Source organism: Geotrypetes seraphini, chromosome 2 (assembly GCF_902459505.1).
Source record: "Geotrypetes seraphini chromosome 2, aGeoSer1.1, whole genome shotgun sequence".
Taxonomy (NCBI): Eukaryota; Metazoa; Chordata; class Amphibia; order Gymnophiona; family Dermophiidae; genus Geotrypetes; species Geotrypetes seraphini.
This window is the reverse complement of record NC_047085.1, coordinates 427774596-427791860: the sequence shown is the minus strand read 5'-3', so window position 1 is coordinate 427791860 and position 17265 is coordinate 427774596. Positions and strand designations below refer to the sequence as shown.

At 44.8% G+C, this 17265-nt stretch overlaps 1 protein-coding gene across 1 annotated transcript in view; it reads left to right on the top strand.

Moving 5' to 3' along the window:
• The window catches only part of ABCB1 (ATP binding cassette subfamily B member 1), a 356266-nt gene that overhangs the window by 178626 nt on the left and 160375 nt on the right, over positions 1-17265 (top strand). Inside the window, exons 10-12 of the mRNA XM_033931220.1 lie at positions 2506-2619; positions 2887-2997; positions 11277-11402. Of these exons, the coding sequence (XP_033787111.1) occupies positions 2506-2619; positions 2887-2997; positions 11277-11402 (351 nt within the window). The remainder of the gene's footprint in view (positions 1-2505; positions 2620-2886; positions 2998-11276; positions 11403-17265) is intronic.

Below are 17265 nucleotides of genomic sequence, written 5' to 3'. Positions count from 1 at the left end.
GGAGAGAGAAACCTCCAACACGAAATCACCGGCAGCTCCACCTGCCGGTGCAAGCTATGGGAACCCTTCGATACTACAATGGCCAATGGCGGCAGCAGCAAACTCCAAGATAGATTGCTGATTTGGAGTGGAAATCCTTACTGTGGAATGGTCCAGGCGGACTGCACCCTTCCTCTTAGATTAAGGCATTTCAGGTAACCTTTTTCGACAATTGGAGTTCCACGATGTAAATGCTGCCGCCTAAACCACCACCATCTTAATTCCTCCCCTTCCACACCAGTTCAACGATTGGTGTGAAGAACCGATACCAGTAAGGCTATTCTTATGTTCTTAACCTCCCTCCCAGACCCAGCAAGAGGACCCCCAGGCCTTCCATGATTCCCCAGTAGTAGTGCATTAGGGCAGAAGCAATTCACACTCACTCCTGCCCTTGTTCTCTTCGCGGCAAAAATAGCTGCTGAGAAACAAAGCAGATTGGTGAGGCATGACTTCCCTTCTTAGCTCAGGGGTCAGGAACCTATGGCTCGGGAGCCAGATGTGGCTCTGTTGATGGCTGCATCTGGCTCCCTGCCAACCTGACACTCTGACTTCCAGGTGAGGTGATGTCGCTGGTCATTCAGGTGGTCAACTTTATTGTTGCCCAAGCTTTAAATGATCGCCAGTTTAAAACACTGGTGGATGAAGTTGGAAATAATTATCCTGGTCTGCTTCTGCACAGCAATGTGCATTGGTTGTCAAGAGGGAAGGTGCTCAGCCGTTTCGCGGCTTGTCTGAGCGCAATCCGGACTTTTCTTGAAATGAAAAACGTCGAGCATCCTGAGTTAGCTAACACTGAGTTGCTCCTGAAGTTCTACTATCTCGTGGACATAACTGAACATCTGAACCAGCTCAATGTGAAAATGCAAGGCATTGGAAATACAGTCTTATCCCTTCAACAAGCAGTGTTTACATTTGAAAACAAGCTAGAACTCTTCATCACCGACACTGAAATAGGTCGTTTACTACACTTTGAAAAACTGGGAGAGTTTAAAGATGCATGCACAGCAAGTGACCCTGCTCAACATCTTGATCTTCAGCAGCTAGCAGTCTTCACATCTAATCGCTAGCGGGCTTCACATCTAATCTCCTGCAGTCATTCAAAGCGCGCTTTGGAGAATTTTGTGAGCGCGCTCATCTTTTTAAATTCATCACCGATCCACACGAGTGTGCAGTGGACAGCGCCGACCTGAGTTACATCCCCGGTGTCTCCGTCAGAGATTTTGAGCTCCAAGATGCTGACCTGAAGGCCTCAGACATGTGGGTGAATAAGTTCAAGTCACTGAATGAAGATTTGGAAAGACTTGCACGACAGCAAGCAGAGTTGGCGAGCAAACACAAGTGGGGAGAAATGAAAAAACTTCAACCTGCAGAACAGCTGATTGTCAAAACTTGGAACGCGCTTCCCGTCACATACCACACACTGCAGCGTGTGAGTATTGCTGTACTGACAATGTTTGACTCTACGCAGTCTTTCTCATATCTAAAGAACAGTAAGATCAACGACGATCACGTTTACGGATGGAAGTCTCAACGCCTGCATGAAACTTAACCTCACCACATATCAACCAGACTACAAAGCCATCAGCAAAACCATGCAGCACCTGAAGTCGCATTAATGGTAAGAACTACTTTATTCATCATTGGTTAGCAACAGCATAACAATGTTATTAAAAAGAATTCAGAGACTTATTGTGCTTTAAAAGTGTTGGTCTTACATAAAATGCACACATTTACTTGTATTTGGTTTTAAACATATTGTATGGCTCTCACGGAATTACATTTTAAAATATGTTGTGTTTATGGCTCTCTCAGCCAAAAAGGTTCCTGACCCCTGCCTTAGCTGAACCTATGCTGACTCTACAGAATATCATTAAACCATGTTTGTCTAAGTATTCCATAATGTTATTCTTTATAATAGTTTCTACTGTCATGACTGGCACTGAAGTCAGGCTTATCGGTCTGTAATTTTCTGGATCACCCTAGAACCTTTTAAAAAATCCTATCCTCTTTCCTTTTCCTTGTCAAGTTCTCCAAATTTCTGGTCCAAACAAGATGGTCAGTTGATTGTTATATGTGACTTGAAGCAGGTGTGAATGTTTTTCCCAGATTTGCACATATTACTGTTGTATAATATGGAATTCATATTAGTTTGAAAAACTACATACCTTGAAGGACAACTCAAACCACATCCAAAATGTGCCTCTTTTAAATCTGTGCATGACATCTTATTATTAGCTTCTTTTCTAAAAATTACTACTTGTATTTGTTTGCCAATTTACATATGTGAAGCAGCTTTACACATGTATATGGCACCTAAGCCTTCTAAAATAGCTTCATAGATGTACTTGCAGAAAGTATAACTTTTAAAAAGAAGTGTTTATAATAATAATAATAATAAAAAAGAGTTTTCCATTGTTAGTGTTATCACGGATTGTATAACTAAGAAATATATTTTTCTTTGTTCAGGTCTTTTTTTCTGTTCTTATTGGGGCTTTCGGTATTGGACAAGCTGCACCAAATATTGAAGCATTTGCTAACGCAAGAGGAGCAGCATATACCATTTTTAACATCATTGATAATGTAAGCCATCTACTGATAACTATTCCAGAGCATGAAAAACAAATATTAAATGGTGTTCTCAGCTTAACTTCTTGTACTAGGCTTCCCCAGCCTACCCTGGTGACCCCACAGCCAGTCAGATTTTCAAAATATCTGCATGGGGATTGCTTATTTCAAATACACATAAATGTATTTCACCCTTCACCCAGGAAAATTCCAAATGAATATTTTGCTTACTAACATTTGTTTTTTTTTATTTCATTCATTCTTTCTGTATTGTTTACTTAGGAACCAAAGATTGACAGTTTTTCAGAGTCTGGATTCAAACCAGACAAAATTAAAGGGGATATAAATTTCAGCAATGTTCATTTCTCATATCCATCTAGAATAGATGTCCCGGTAAGTGAAATAATTGTGATTTTTCATCAAAAGGCAATGGAAGAGTTATTATTTTTCTTATAGCCATGTTTCTGAAAGTTGAATGCGAATTTACCAATCAGTGAAATTTATACTTATATCAAATGTAGTTTATAAAAGATTTTAAAATCTATTATAATAAAATGCTAAGCGCGCATGCGCACTCTTACCTGCGTGATCCGTATGTCTGTGGCAGGCAGGAGTGCGCATGCGCGCTTACAACGAATCCTGTTTTCATGTAAGCCAGTTCGTCGTCAGCCCCCCCCCCCCCCCGCACCACTCCCCGGCACACCCGAACCCCCATTGACCCTCACATCCGATCCTCCCTTCCCGTGGTCCCTTAGTTCCTTGCCGCCCTCGCCCTTCCTTTCCTGCGGTCCCGACAAATCTCCGATTCCAGCAGCGTCCGCAGTACTCTAAACACACTGCTTCACGGCCTTCTACTGCCCTGATTTACTCTGCTGCGTCTCTGATGATGTCATCAGGGACATGCCAGAATAAATTATGGCAGTAGAAGGCCGCAAAGCAGCATGTTTAGAGTGCTGCAGACGCTGCTGGAGTCGGGAGGTTTGTCGGGATCGTGGGAAGGGAAGGAGGGAGCGGCAAGAGACTAAGGGAACCGGCCAGACCGCGGGAAGGGAAAGGGAAAACACTGCTGCTGCACAGGGACGTAGAGGAGAAGGAAAATACCGCCGCTGCTGCTGCTGCACAGTGAAGTGCAGGGGGAGGGAAATACTGCTGCTGTTGCTGCACAGGGAAGTGATGTGGGTGGAGAGAAATGGTTGGGGAGGGAATGCTGCTGTGGCTGCTGTACATGGAAGTGGGGGGAGGGAAATGCTGTTGCACAGAAAAATGGAGGGGGAGAGAATGCTGCGGCTGTAGCTACTGCACAGGGAAGTGGGATGGGGAGGGAAATGCTGCACAGAAAAATGGAGGGGGAGGGAAATGCTGCAGCTGCGGTAGCTGCACAGAGAAGGGGGAAATGCTGCTGCTGCTGCACAGGGAAGTGGGGGGAGGGAAATGCTGCTGCACAATGGGGTGGGCAGAGGGAAATGCTGCTGCACAGGGAAATGGAGGGGGAGGGAATGCTGCTGTGGCTGCTGCACAGAGAGGTAGGGGGTGGGAAAGAAATGTTGCTGCATAGGGGGCAGGGAGAGAGACAGACAGAAAGAAAGACAGCGGGAGGGAGAGAGACAGAAAGAAAGAAAGAAAGACAGACAGACACATATTCTAGCACCCGTTAATGTAACGGGCTTAAAGACTAGTGTATACATAAAGTATAAAGGTACACATTATAAATGTAATTGATCCATGATGACATCTACTAGCCTAACTCAAGGTCCCTGATTCTATAAACAGTGCCTAAAATATAGGCGCCAAGGATTGTGGCACATAGCACATCAATCATAAGTTAGGGGCTGTTTATAGAAACCTGCCTAGTTGTGCCTAAATTGGACTTAAATATATCCTATTTATGCCAACGTTTTCTTGGCCTAAATACCAGTGCCTAAGTCCAATTTAGGCACCTACGTGCAAAACATGCCCACAATTCCCCACGATCTGCCCTAAACCATACCCATTTTCTGGTAAACACCTTGGATTAGGCAACTAGCTGAAAGTGGTAGGCATTTACCAAGTTTGGCGCCTAGCAATCAATTAATTTTAATTTAAGCCAATTCTGAGGTGCTGATTGCTTGCTATCGGTGCCGATTAAGCTTTTTGAATAGTTAAGTTAGGAGCTCCAGTCTAAACGGCCAACTTTAGGCATCTCTCAGAATCTGGGTCAAGATACCTTCTCTCAATATAGCTAAAATTCAACTTAGTACATAGTAAATGACAGCAGATAAAGACCTGAATGGTCCATCCAATCTGCTCAGTAATCACAAGTATTATATACATTTATGGTTATATTTTCTTTTTTTCTTTAATATTTCTGGGCCATAGTTCATAGAAGTCCACCTGATACCATCTTTAGGTTCACTACTGGAGTTGCCGTCAAAGCTCACTCCAGCCTATCCTAACCATCCTGTTTCTGGATCTTCCATCAAAGCCCTTCCCAGCCCACCCTAATCTGAATTACCATAGACGGGACACAGACTGTGAAAGATTGCCCAGTGCCAGCCTTAGTTTGTTTTATACCATTTATTTTCTAATTAGAGATACAGGAGCTAGAAGGATTTCACACCACGGAGAGACACATTGAAGAGGAAGTCAGGGAACTCGAGAGATTCATTGAAGAGGCATACAGGACGAAGGTGGAGGAGAACGAACTTCAGATGAAAGAAGAAGCTACATGGATACCAACATGCAAGGGAGAGCAAGAAGAAGATTACCTCAAAGATGACACAGAGGACTACCACAAGAGGGGGAGAATTTGGCTAGTCGAGGCCCAGAAGTGGAAAGAGCGAAGCATATTGAGGACATTGACCTGAGACCGAAGCGAAACCTGAAGAAGGGGAAGTCAGCGATCCTAGTGGGAGACTCAATCTTTAGGCATGCAGCCACATAGCAGAAGGGAGAGAGGACTGACTGGTGACCTGCCTTCCAGGAACAAGAACCAAGGACATCGTTGGCAAAATTGGAATGATACTGGAAGGGGCGGAGACAGAAGAGACCGCTGTAGTGATCCACATTGGGACGAATGATGTCAGCAGGAGAGACTACAAAAGAAGCACGCTATTAGAACAGTTCAAAATTCTGGGAAGGAAGCTGAGGATGAGGGCCCAGAAGATAATGTTCTCAGAGATCCTACCAGTACCGAGGGCAGATGTGAAAAGGCAGGAGGAACTACAATCAATAAATGCGTGGATGAGAAGATGGTGTGAGGAAGAAGGATTCCACTTCGTGAGGAACTGGACGGCGTTTTGGAGCAAGAGCAAGCTCTACAGGAAAGATGGACTCCACCTGAGCGCAGCGGGAACTAGACTCCTAGCAAACAACATCAAGAGAGGAATAGAACTGGCTTTAAACTAAGAAGAAGGGGAAAGCCGACAGTTGACCTAGGGTCGACGATTTGGAAGACGGTATCCTGTGAAGATACTGAGGGGAAAAATGGCTGGGAAGAAACAATGGATAAATTGCAGGAGTCGACTAACCCAGAAGAAGAGGTTACAATGTTTACAGCAAAAGAGAAGAAAATAAGGACCGAAGCACAGGGAAAGGAAAGGAGGACAACAAAATACCAAGATCTAAAATGCATATATGCTAATGCAAGGAGCCTAAGAAACAAAATGGGGGAACTAGAAGCCGTGGCCGATGCAGAAGACATCGACATCATTGGAATCTCTGAAACATGGTGGAATGAGGAAAGCAAATGGGATACAGCACTGCCGGGATACAAGCTCTATCGCCAGGACAGGTCAGGACAAAAAGGACCCAGCAGAGGCATTTCTTATGTTCTAGAGATCCTCTGTGCTCATCCCACACTTTTAAAAATTCCATCACCATTTTCCTCCCCACATCCCTTAGGAGGGTATTCCAGGCATTCAACATCCTCTCCATAAAAAATATTTTCCTAACATTACTCCTAAGTCTGCCACTCTACAACCTCAATTTATTCCCTCTAGTTTTACCATTTTCCCTTCTCTGCAAAATATTTGTTTCTATATTAATACCTTTCAGGTATTTAAATGTCTGTATCATATCTCCCCTGTTCTTCCTTTCTCTTCTAGAGTATACATATTCATGTCTTCTATTCTCATACGTCTTTTGTCGTAAGCCCCCTGTACCATTTTTGTCACTTTCCTCTGGACTACTTCAAGTCTTTTTACATCCTTACCCAGATATGGTCTCCAAAACTGAACATAGTACTTTAAGTGGGGCCTCACCAATGACCTTCACAGGGGCATCAACACCTCCTTTCTTCTGCTGTACAGCCCAGCATCCTTTTGGCCACAACCACCGCCTTGTCACACTGTTTCATTGTTTTCAGATCCTCAGACACTATCAATCCACGGTCCCTCTCCTTGTCCATGCACATAGCACATAAGGCTCCCTCTGATTTCTACTCCCCAAGTGCATCATTCTTCACTTCTTTGCATTGAATTTAAGTTGGCAAACATTAGACATTCTTCTAACTTTTGCAGGTCCTTTTTCATATTTTCCTGTCCCTCCGGGGTGTCCACTCTGTTAACAAATCTTGGTATCATCTGCAAAAATACAAACTTCACCTTCTAACCCTTCAGCAGTGTTGCTCACAAATATATTGAACAGAATCGGCCCCAACTGATCCTTGTGGCACTCCACTACTCACCTTTCCTTCATCTGAATACCAACTTCATTAACTACCACTCTCTGGCGTTTGTCCGTCAACCAGTTTCTAATCCAGTTCACTACCAATTTAACCCACCATGTATATTCAAGAGCTTCCTATGAAGAGCCATGTGGAAAGCTTTGCTGAAATCTAAGTAAATTATATCTGGTGCAATTCCTCAATTCAATTCTTTGGTTATCTAGTCAAAGAATTCAATCAGATTTGTTTGGCACAATTTACCTTTAGTAAAACCATGTTGCCTTAAATCTTGTAACCCACTGGATTCTAGGAAGTTCACTATCCTTTCCTTCAGCAATGCTTCCATTATTTTTCCAATAACTGAAGTGAAGATTACCATCCTGTAGTTTCCTGCTTCATCTCTGTGACCGCTTTTGTGAAGAGGGACCATATCCGCTCTTCTCCAGTCCCACAGAACTTCTCCTGTCTCCGAGAAGTTATTGAACAAATCTTTTTTTTTTTTTTTAGTTGAAACAATTTTTTATTGAACAAGCCAAAAAAAAAAGGACAATGAATACAATAGCAGATACAGTGGTTCAAAAACTATGCAGCAGTTATCCCCCAGTCCCAATAACCCACCCCACCCCTATACCCTGCCCCTCACAACAATGAACCAGAATATACAAATGAGTAATTAACTGCCAGAAGAACCCAGCACAAGAGATGACATAAGAAAAATGCTGTAGGCACAATGAAAGAGTAACCAGAAATATGGTAGCAAATAAAGAGCAAGTATCCCAACCCACCTAACTGAGGAGGACTGAACAAGACCAAAGCGAAAGCGTGACATTCAGGGCCCATGAGCCCCAAAAGACAATGCATAGGACCTCCCACCAAAGTCCCCCCCCCAAAAAAAAAAACCACACAAAAAAACAGCCAACAAAAACTCAAATCAAGGCAAACAAACAACATACAAAAAAAAAATACCAAGCTGGGGAAAGGCCATCCCAAGGCTGCCAACCCCTCATGGCCCAAGGCAAATTAAACAGGTAAAGTATTAAGGATCATACTACAGGTTCTATGAGACAAGGAATATATATAAGGACCCCATACCTGCAAAAAAAAAAAACTTAGATTGTCGCAAGGAATGACGCACCCGATGCCTCTCAAGCAACATTAAAGCATGCAAACGGTTATACCAATCCCAATAAGTAGGAGCGTGATCCGAAACCCACTCCCCCAAAATAATTTTCTTAGCCACCAACCCTGCCTTTTGCAAAAATAGCTGGACAACACCAGGAGAAAACTGAAAAGCTTCATATTTATCTAAAAGAAACCCCACTGGAGTTGAGAGGTATAGAACGCCCTAACAAAAACTCCAAATAGCGGACCACTTGTCTCCAGAAAGCCCTGACAGCTGGACAACTCCAAAAAGCATGGAAAAAAGACTTAGGAGCACCAGTACATTTCTCGCACTGCGCCGACTCTGCAAAACCAGAGTGAAATAATTGAACCCACGTAAGATATGCGCAATGTAGCACCCGAGACAGAAAGGGTCGGGATACGCTTAATAAGACATCCCATATCTAAATCAGTTGGCCGCAGGCCCAACTCTGGAGTCCAACGAGCACATAAGGACTTCCATGACCTGGGCAGAGCAAGAAAACACAGCACCTTATGCAACGCTGAAACGGACAGGCCATCCTCCTCAAATTGACCGAAAAAGGCACGGACAAACCCATCCTCAGACCCTCCACCTCCAAGGAGCACATATAATGACCCAGTTGTAAGTGAGCAAAAAAATCAGCGGCCTGAATCCCATCTCGAAGTTGAAAAGTACGCCAAGAGGGAGCGTACCATCTGGAGTAAGGACATGCTCCAACATAATCAAACCCAACTGGGTCCAGTGTCGAAAGGGGGCAGAAGTCCGGCCCGGAGAAAACTAAAGATTCACCTGTATAGGCAGTAAATCAAGACACCCCCAGTCTCCCCTCCAAGCTGAGTACCAAAACCCTCCAACTATCGCATAAAGAGCCCAATAAAAGACTAGAGCGCAAGTAAGAAGGGAGGGAAGATTGAACAAATCTTTAAGAGGACCCACTAGAACCTCCCTGAGCTCCCTCAATATCCTGGGTTGGATTCTGTCTGTTTCCATGGCTTTGTCCACCTTCAATACGTTTGAACCACATAGAAGGAAGACATTTCTCAAATATCCAATTTCCTTATGATAGTTGCTTAGAATATTGCTCTAAATCTGCCATAGTCTAAGCATAGGTTACTTCCCATAGAACTATAAGCCCAGAGTATCAGGAGGAAACTGCTGGCCCCCCCAAATAATTGTAGTAACTCAGAGTCAGTAATTCAGCAGACCCTCAGCCAAATGCTTCACAGCATAAAATACTTCTAGGATTCAGGAAGGTCTTTGAAACAAACTATGAACTAGCTCCTAACCTTTAGAATGAGAATGGTAGTAACTAACATAACTAACACAATATTCTAAGACCTCACCTAGACTACTTAAAATTAAAACTAGATGTGTTGTCAGTTGTTTGTATGCCATGCACATTGATGTTTTTAGAACAATTGGTTAATTCATTCTGAAGTTTTTAGAGGGATAGAGGTGATTTGTAAGAAGAATGAGAGGTCAATACCAAGCAGCCTTTTATGGTGTGTGTCCCAAAAATGACAGGATGGTTTGGATAGGCTGATGTGGGCTTTGATGGTAATTCCAGTAGTTGGAACCTAAGAACAATACTGGGCAGACTTCTGTGTAGAGAATGACACAGGGAAAAAATCTGTCCCCGTCAATGCCCCGTCACCGGATCACCATCTCCTTCACCGCCCCTGTCCCTCTCGCCACTTCACCGTCCTTCAGCGGCCCGAGAATGTCCCTCCCTCCCCCTTACCTTCGCGGTGTAAAGAAATTTAAGGGAGGGAAGGTGCGTGGTCACCGATCACGCGCGCAGCCCCTTCCCTCCCTCCGGCCAAATCTATCTCCCTCCCTCCCCCTTACCTTTGCGGCGCTTTAGAAAAGAAACTGATGCCAGTGAAGCCTGCTTGTGCCGCCCTGCAGTCGCGTTTGTTTGGGTGGAAGCTTCTCCTCTGACAATTGTCATTTTATAAACACAAATAAAACAGAGCAAGGTTCAACAAAACCAATCTCCCCTCCCTTTCACAAATATCCCCTTCACTATTGTAAAAACTGAACAAACCAAATTACTACAGAATGCTACATATAAAAATCAAGCTAACAAAATACTTTAGTCACACATGGCAAGAATAATGTTAGGGGAGTGCAACTAGGGCAACTTCCCCCTGGTCAGAGAGAGAGCCCTAAGCCAGCTGGAAGCTAAAGAAGCACAGCCTGGACTTTGCGGTCCCCAGTTATGTCTAATACCAGCTCTAGCAGGATACATATTTCAAATCTGAAATATTCTAATCACAAAATATAAAATTTATTTTTTTTTCTTTTTGTTGTCTGGTAATTTTATTCTTCAAATCACATTGGTCTCAGGCTTTGGTTTTAGGTTCCTTCTGTCTTCATCGTGGCATGGCTGGCTCCTGAAGGTAAAATAGGCACAAGAGGAGCTGGGGAGAAGATGCCGAGTCTGACACGAGCACAATTTTTTTTACCACAGAAGTAAGACTTTTCACCTCTCCCACGGGTGGTGAAAGGTTTTGTCCCCATTCCCACGGGACGGTGAAAGGTCTTGTCCCCATTCCTGCAGTAAACCAGTTGCAAATGTCTCCATTCCTGTGGATTTACTGCGGTGACCCGCGGTTTACCGTGGTAAAAGGTTCCTCGTGTCATTCTCTACTTCTGTGGTCTATGTCCCAGAAATGTCAAAAGGGCAATTTTAATAATTAATTAATAATGAGTATGTGTAAGTTCTGTTGTAACATTCTGTACTACAATAATCCATACCAACCTAGACCATTCCCCAGTTAAGAACTTACAAACTGTGGAATGGTCTAGGTTGGTATGGATTATTATAGTACATAATGTTACAATTGCTTATTTTTTTTTTTTGTCTATCACTTTCTCTTGTAGGTATTAAAAGGCCTAAATTTGGAGATTCATAGTGGTCAAACAGTGGCCTTGGTTGGTAGCAGTGGCTGTGGAAAAAGTACCACTGTTCAACTGATCCAGAGATTTTATGATCCTGAGAATGGTGAGGTAAGACACTAGGAATGTTATTATTATTATTTACTAGTGTTTAAGCCCGTTAGATTAACAGTGCTAGAATAGATGTGTAGACTTAACAGATCACAAAATTTAATGAAAACTTACCGTGTGAACTCTCTTTCACTTTCTCTCTCTCTCCTTGGCTGTTGGCTGTCTCTGTTTTTTCTTCCTTGTCTCTCTCTCCTTGGCCGCTCTCTGTCTGTCTGTCCTTCCCTGTCTCTCTCTCTCCTTGGCCGCCATCTGTCCGTCTTCTCTCTCTCCTTGGCCACCAGCTGTCTGTCTGCCCCTTTCTCTTTGTCTCTCTCTCCTTGGCCTCTGGCTGTCTTTCTGTCTTTCCCTCCCCCTCTCTCTCTCCTTGGCCGCTGGCCATCCGTCAGTCTCTCTGGGCCCCTGTCTGTCCATCATTCTCTCTGTCTGTCTCTCTCCATGGCCCCCTGTCTGTCTGTCCCTCTTTCCCTCCGTCTCTCTCCCTGCCCGCTGTCCCTCCATGTGCATCCATCTTTCGCTCTCGCGCGCTGCTTGCCTGTCTCTCCGTTTCTCTCCTTGGCCCCCTGCCTGCCTGCCCATTTCTCTTTGTGGCACCATGCCTGCCTGCCTTTCCCTCTGTCTCCCCCCAGAGCAAACCAAGATTGCCCCCCCCAGCACACCCCTCCCCCCAAAGCACAGCAAGCTTGCTCCCTGGCCCCCTTTCCCTCTCCCCCCACTTCCCTGTGCTGCAGCACCCCCTACCTGCTCCCCCTGTCCTGCAGTAGCCCTTCTCCCTTCCCTCTAATTCCCCCCTGTCCAGCAGCACCCATTCCGTTCTCCCTGTCCAGCAGTAGCCCTTTTCCCTTCCTTTTACCTCCCCCCTGTCCAGCAGCACCCCTTCCCTGCTCCCCCTGTCCTCCAGTAGGCCAGCCAACAGTAGAGGTTCTCATCCCTCCCTCTCCTTCCTCCCTGGTCTCACACAGCTGTCGGCAGCGCAGCATTCACAACTCACTGCTCCTGCTTGCCTCAGTTCTTCATCGCTGCCAGTTCCCACCTACTTTCTTTTTGCGCGAAGGCAGGAGCAGGACCCGGCAGCGAGGAAGGTCCAAAGCAAGCAGGAGCAGCGAGTCGAAGCCTCCCTCCCTGCCCCACGCTCAAAGTGACGTCGGCAAATCAAACCGCCAGACTCCACCACCACGTACGCGCCACAAGCCACCCCACGCACCGGAAATAGAATTCGGCACGGAGTCACAGCACAGTGGCAGGATCACAAAAACCTAAGTGCGCATGCGCGCTTAGGGTTTTAGTATAGAGGATTATTAAACGGTTTTACTGTTAGTTGGTGATCTGACTCTTGTTATTTAAGAAACACAAAAAAGCACAAAGGGCCTTCAAGTGCTGGGCAATTGTACTTTAATGATGAACCCAACATGGGCCATGTTTTGGTGTCTCCACCTGTGTCAGAGGTCAGAAAATCTTGTAGTTCAATGTAAAAGATCAAAATACTGAAGTCTAATAGTTAAGCTACACCATACGTTCTGCAATGTTTCTCTTTCCACCAGTTTGGGCAAAAATTTTTCATTGTAACTTTAGTATTTTGATCTTTTATATTGAACTTCAAGACTTTCTGACCCCTGACACAGATGGAGAAGCCAAAACAAAGCCTATGTCGTGTCCATCATTAAAGTAGAATTGCCCAGAACCTGAAGACCATTTGGGGCAGATTCTGTAAAGGACGTGTAACTTTAGGCGTCCACAATGTGGACATCCACCGACTTAGGCGTCCAAATAAAATGGATAATAAGCCCAATTAATGATTTTAACAAGCAATATTTGGAAGTTAGACGTCTAAAGGCTGGATGCAATTCACAAAATAGGCATCGACAAATTTTGTGGACGCCTTTCGGAAAAAGCTGCGCCTAATGGGATAGGCGTGGGCGTGGCTTCAAAATAGATGTCCATTTACAGAATCGCATGCCGCTCAGCGTCCTAATGCATCTACCTAACACCTAAAATGTAGGTGTTCCAAAAGCAGGTCTATTTTTGAGCATGAACTGGGCGCTAGGTAGGCACGAGTTAGGTGTCACTTAGGCATACCGGAGGCATCTGCATATAGGTGAACGGGGCTTTATTTTTTGGAGTATAGAAGACTATTGTTTGATATTAAGGTCAAAAGATGTTTAATAATGCATTACTTAAGCAAAACACATGATATATATATATATATATATAGCATACTGAACTACATTCCCAAAAGGCTAGAAAATAAGAAGAGAATCTCTACTCGCAACGGCTGTGGTTCAGAGCAAGTAGACATGTCTGATGCACAATCTTGCCATCACTGTGACATCATCAATATGCACCTAGATGGCAGAATGTCACTAAAAAATAATAGGAACCCCTGCTTAAATGAAAGCTCCTGTAGCTCAGTGGTTAAAGGTACATCTTCCATCTTCCAGAGGTCATGGGTTCAAATCCACACAACCCTCCCTCTCTCTCCCCCCCCCCAAGTACCTTAACAGCATATTTTTGGTTTCATAAGAGAGTATGGGTTGAGGACTTTGCCATTTACATTTGCACTCTGTCGTTTCCAGGATCCAGAGAGAAATTAAGGTCCTGATTCTGTATAGGACGCCCGGGAGAGGTGTCCTATACAGAATCGGGCCTACACTAACCCTGATTCTGTAACCGACGTCCATGTTACAGACGCCGGTTAGAGAATCGGGTTAGAGTAGATGCGGCCGCTACACTTATAGCGGCAAAGGATAAGTATAGCGGCCGCCTGTCCGATCGCCGGCAGGAGGGTGCCAAACCCCTCCTGCCGGAAAGCTGGACCCCCCATGCTAACGACTTCCTTCCCCCCGATGACTCCCCTACCCTCCCCCCCAACTAATCTTTAAATGTTGGCCGGCTGGACAGGTCTTGCTGCCATCCAGCCGATAGGCCCGCCTCGTCAAAATGAGACGGGCCCGCTCCTTCCTGGCCCATCCCCGCTAAGTCTAAGGCCTGATTGGCCTAGGCTAAAGAAGCCTGGACCAATCAGGCCTTAGGCATAGCGGGCCCGCCCATCCCCACTAACCCTAAGATGTGATTGGCCCAGGCTCGCCTACGCTACAGCTGCCTAAAATCGGGATGGCACTTTGCAGAATCAGGGCCTCATTGTTTTCCCTGAGATGGCTATGATCTCCTAAGGTATCATCTCACATGGCAGGTGCCTGGCCTAAAAGAAACCTCCAGTGGCTCAGTGATTAAAGACACTTTCTTTTCTTTCTATAAATTTTTTTTTTTTTTTGGTATCAATAAATTTTTATTGAAAAAAAATTTGAACAAAATCTACAAACATCCCAAACAGCGAAGAAACAATAGACCCCAATGGTTCACCGCAGAGATCTCGGACCTTGTTAAAGAAAAGAAAAGAGCATTTATTTCCTACAAACAATCAGAGAACAGGGAGGCTAAAATAGAATATATGGCCAGGTCTACAGCTGTCAAAGAACATTAAGAAGGGGGACAAATCCTTCTTCAGGTATATTAGTGATAGAAAAAGAAACACAGATGGGATAGTACGCCTTAGAAAACCAGACTGGAATTATGTAGAATCATATTCCGATAAAGCCGAACTATTGAATGAATACTTCTGCTCAGTCTTCACCTGCGAGGCACCGGGGTCTGGTCCACAGTTGCAGGCAAAGCAAAGCTCTGAAGACCCCTTTTGGAATTTCGAGTTTACACCTGGCGACATCTACTGCGAACTATCAAGACTCAAGGTGAACAAAGCCATGGGACCGGACAGTCTACACCCCAGAGTGCTCAGAGAGTTGTGTGATGTCCTAGCGGAATCCGTGCTCTTCAATCTTTCCCCGTGTAAGGCAAGAGTCCCCTTGGACTGGAAAACAGCTAACGTCATTCCACTGCACAAAAAGGGTTGCAGGGCAGAGGCTGTGAATTACAGACCGGTGAGTCTCACATTGATAGTGAGTAAACTGTACTTTCAAAGCCCTGGCAATTGCCCACAAGAGAATTTATTCCACCACCCCCTCCTACATAAAATCCAAGCTACCCATCTACAACCCCACTCGCACCCTCCGCTCAAAGTCAGAGATACGCTTATGCACCCCCCCCCCCCCCCCCCCGGAAGATCCCTGCTCACAGAAACTGCCCACAAACGATCCTACAGCCACTTCATTCCACACCTTTGGAACCAACTCCCCCCCCAACTTAGACAACAGAACTCATTATTAACTTTCAGGAAATCGGTAAAGACCCTCCTCTTCAACTAAAGATCTCCTCTGTCTTCTCCCCCCCTTACGCCCCCCTCCACTCTCCTATCTCCTCCCCAAAACTCCAATATAACCCTCTCTTACTCTCTCCACCAACAAATTGTACCTAAACGCATATAACTTTCCTTAAACTAAACTACTGTATTTCCCCCTTCTCTCTTTCTGCTATACTCTCCCTGTATTTAATTCTCTCCAAAATCTATAAATCCAATCACTAAACCTGTTGTATTACTTATATGTCTATTTACTCTCCACTGTGTATGTTCATTTGTAGACCGTTCTGAGCTACTGGGAGGACGGGATAGAAATCCAAATAAATAAATAAAATAAATAAAAATAAATAAATAAACTCATGGAAACACTAATTAAACGTAAATTAGATACGATCCTGAACATGGAGAATCTACGGGACCCCCACCAACATGGATTTACCAGTCCAATCTAATCAGCTTCTTTGACTGGGTAACAAGAAAGCTGGATTTAGGAGAGTCCCTGGACGTCGTGTACTTGGACTTCAGTAAAGCTTTCGATAGCGTCCCGCACCGCAGGTTATTGAGCAAGATGAAATCGATGGGATTAGGAGAAACACTAACTGCATGTGTCAATGATTGGCTAAGTGGTAGACTTCAGAGGGTGGTGGTTAACGGTACCCTCTCTAAAACGTCAGAGGTGACCAGCTGGGTGCCGCAGGGCTCAGTCTTGGGCCCGATCCTTTTCAACATATTTGTAGGAGACCTGACTCAGGGGCTTCAAGGTAAAATAACACTATTCGCCTATGACGCCAAACTATGTAATATAGTAAGTAAAAGCAATTTGTCCGACAGTATGATGCAGGACCTGCTATTGTTGGAACATTGGTCATAAAAAATATAAGGTGATGCACCTTGGCAGCAAAAATCCATGCAGAACTTACAACTTGAATGGTGAAACCTTGGCTAGGGCTGCAGCAGAACGTGATTTAGGAGTGATCATTAGTGAAGACATGAAAACTGTCAATCAAGTGGAGAAGGCTTCATCCAAGGCTAGACAAATGTTGGGTTGTATCCGTAGAAATTTCGTCAGCCGGAAGCCCAAGGTCATAATGCCATTGTACAGAACCATGATGAGACCTCATCTGGAATACTGCGTACAATACTGGAGGCCACATTACCATAAAGATGTACTGAGAGTCGAGTCAGTTCAACGAATGGCCACCAGGATGGTCTCGGGGCTCAAGGATCTCTCGTATGAGGAAAGGCTGAATAAATTGCGGCTATACTCTCTCGAAGAACGTAGGGAGAAGGGAGACATGACAGACGTTTAAATATATCGCCGGTCGTATCGAGGTGGAAGATGATATTTTCTTTCTTAAAGGACCCTCGGCCACAAGAGGGAATCCGCTGAAAATCAGGGGCGGGAAATTTCATGGCGACACCAGGAAGTATTTCTTCACCGAAAGAGTGGTTGATCATTGGAATGAGCTTCCAGTGCAGGTGATCGAGGCCAGCAGCGTGCCGGATTTTAAGAGAAAATGGGATACCCATGTGAGATCTCTAAGAGGGTAGAGTTAGGGGGGTAGGTCATTAGAGTGGGCAGACTTGATGGCCTATGGCCCTTTTCTGCTGTCA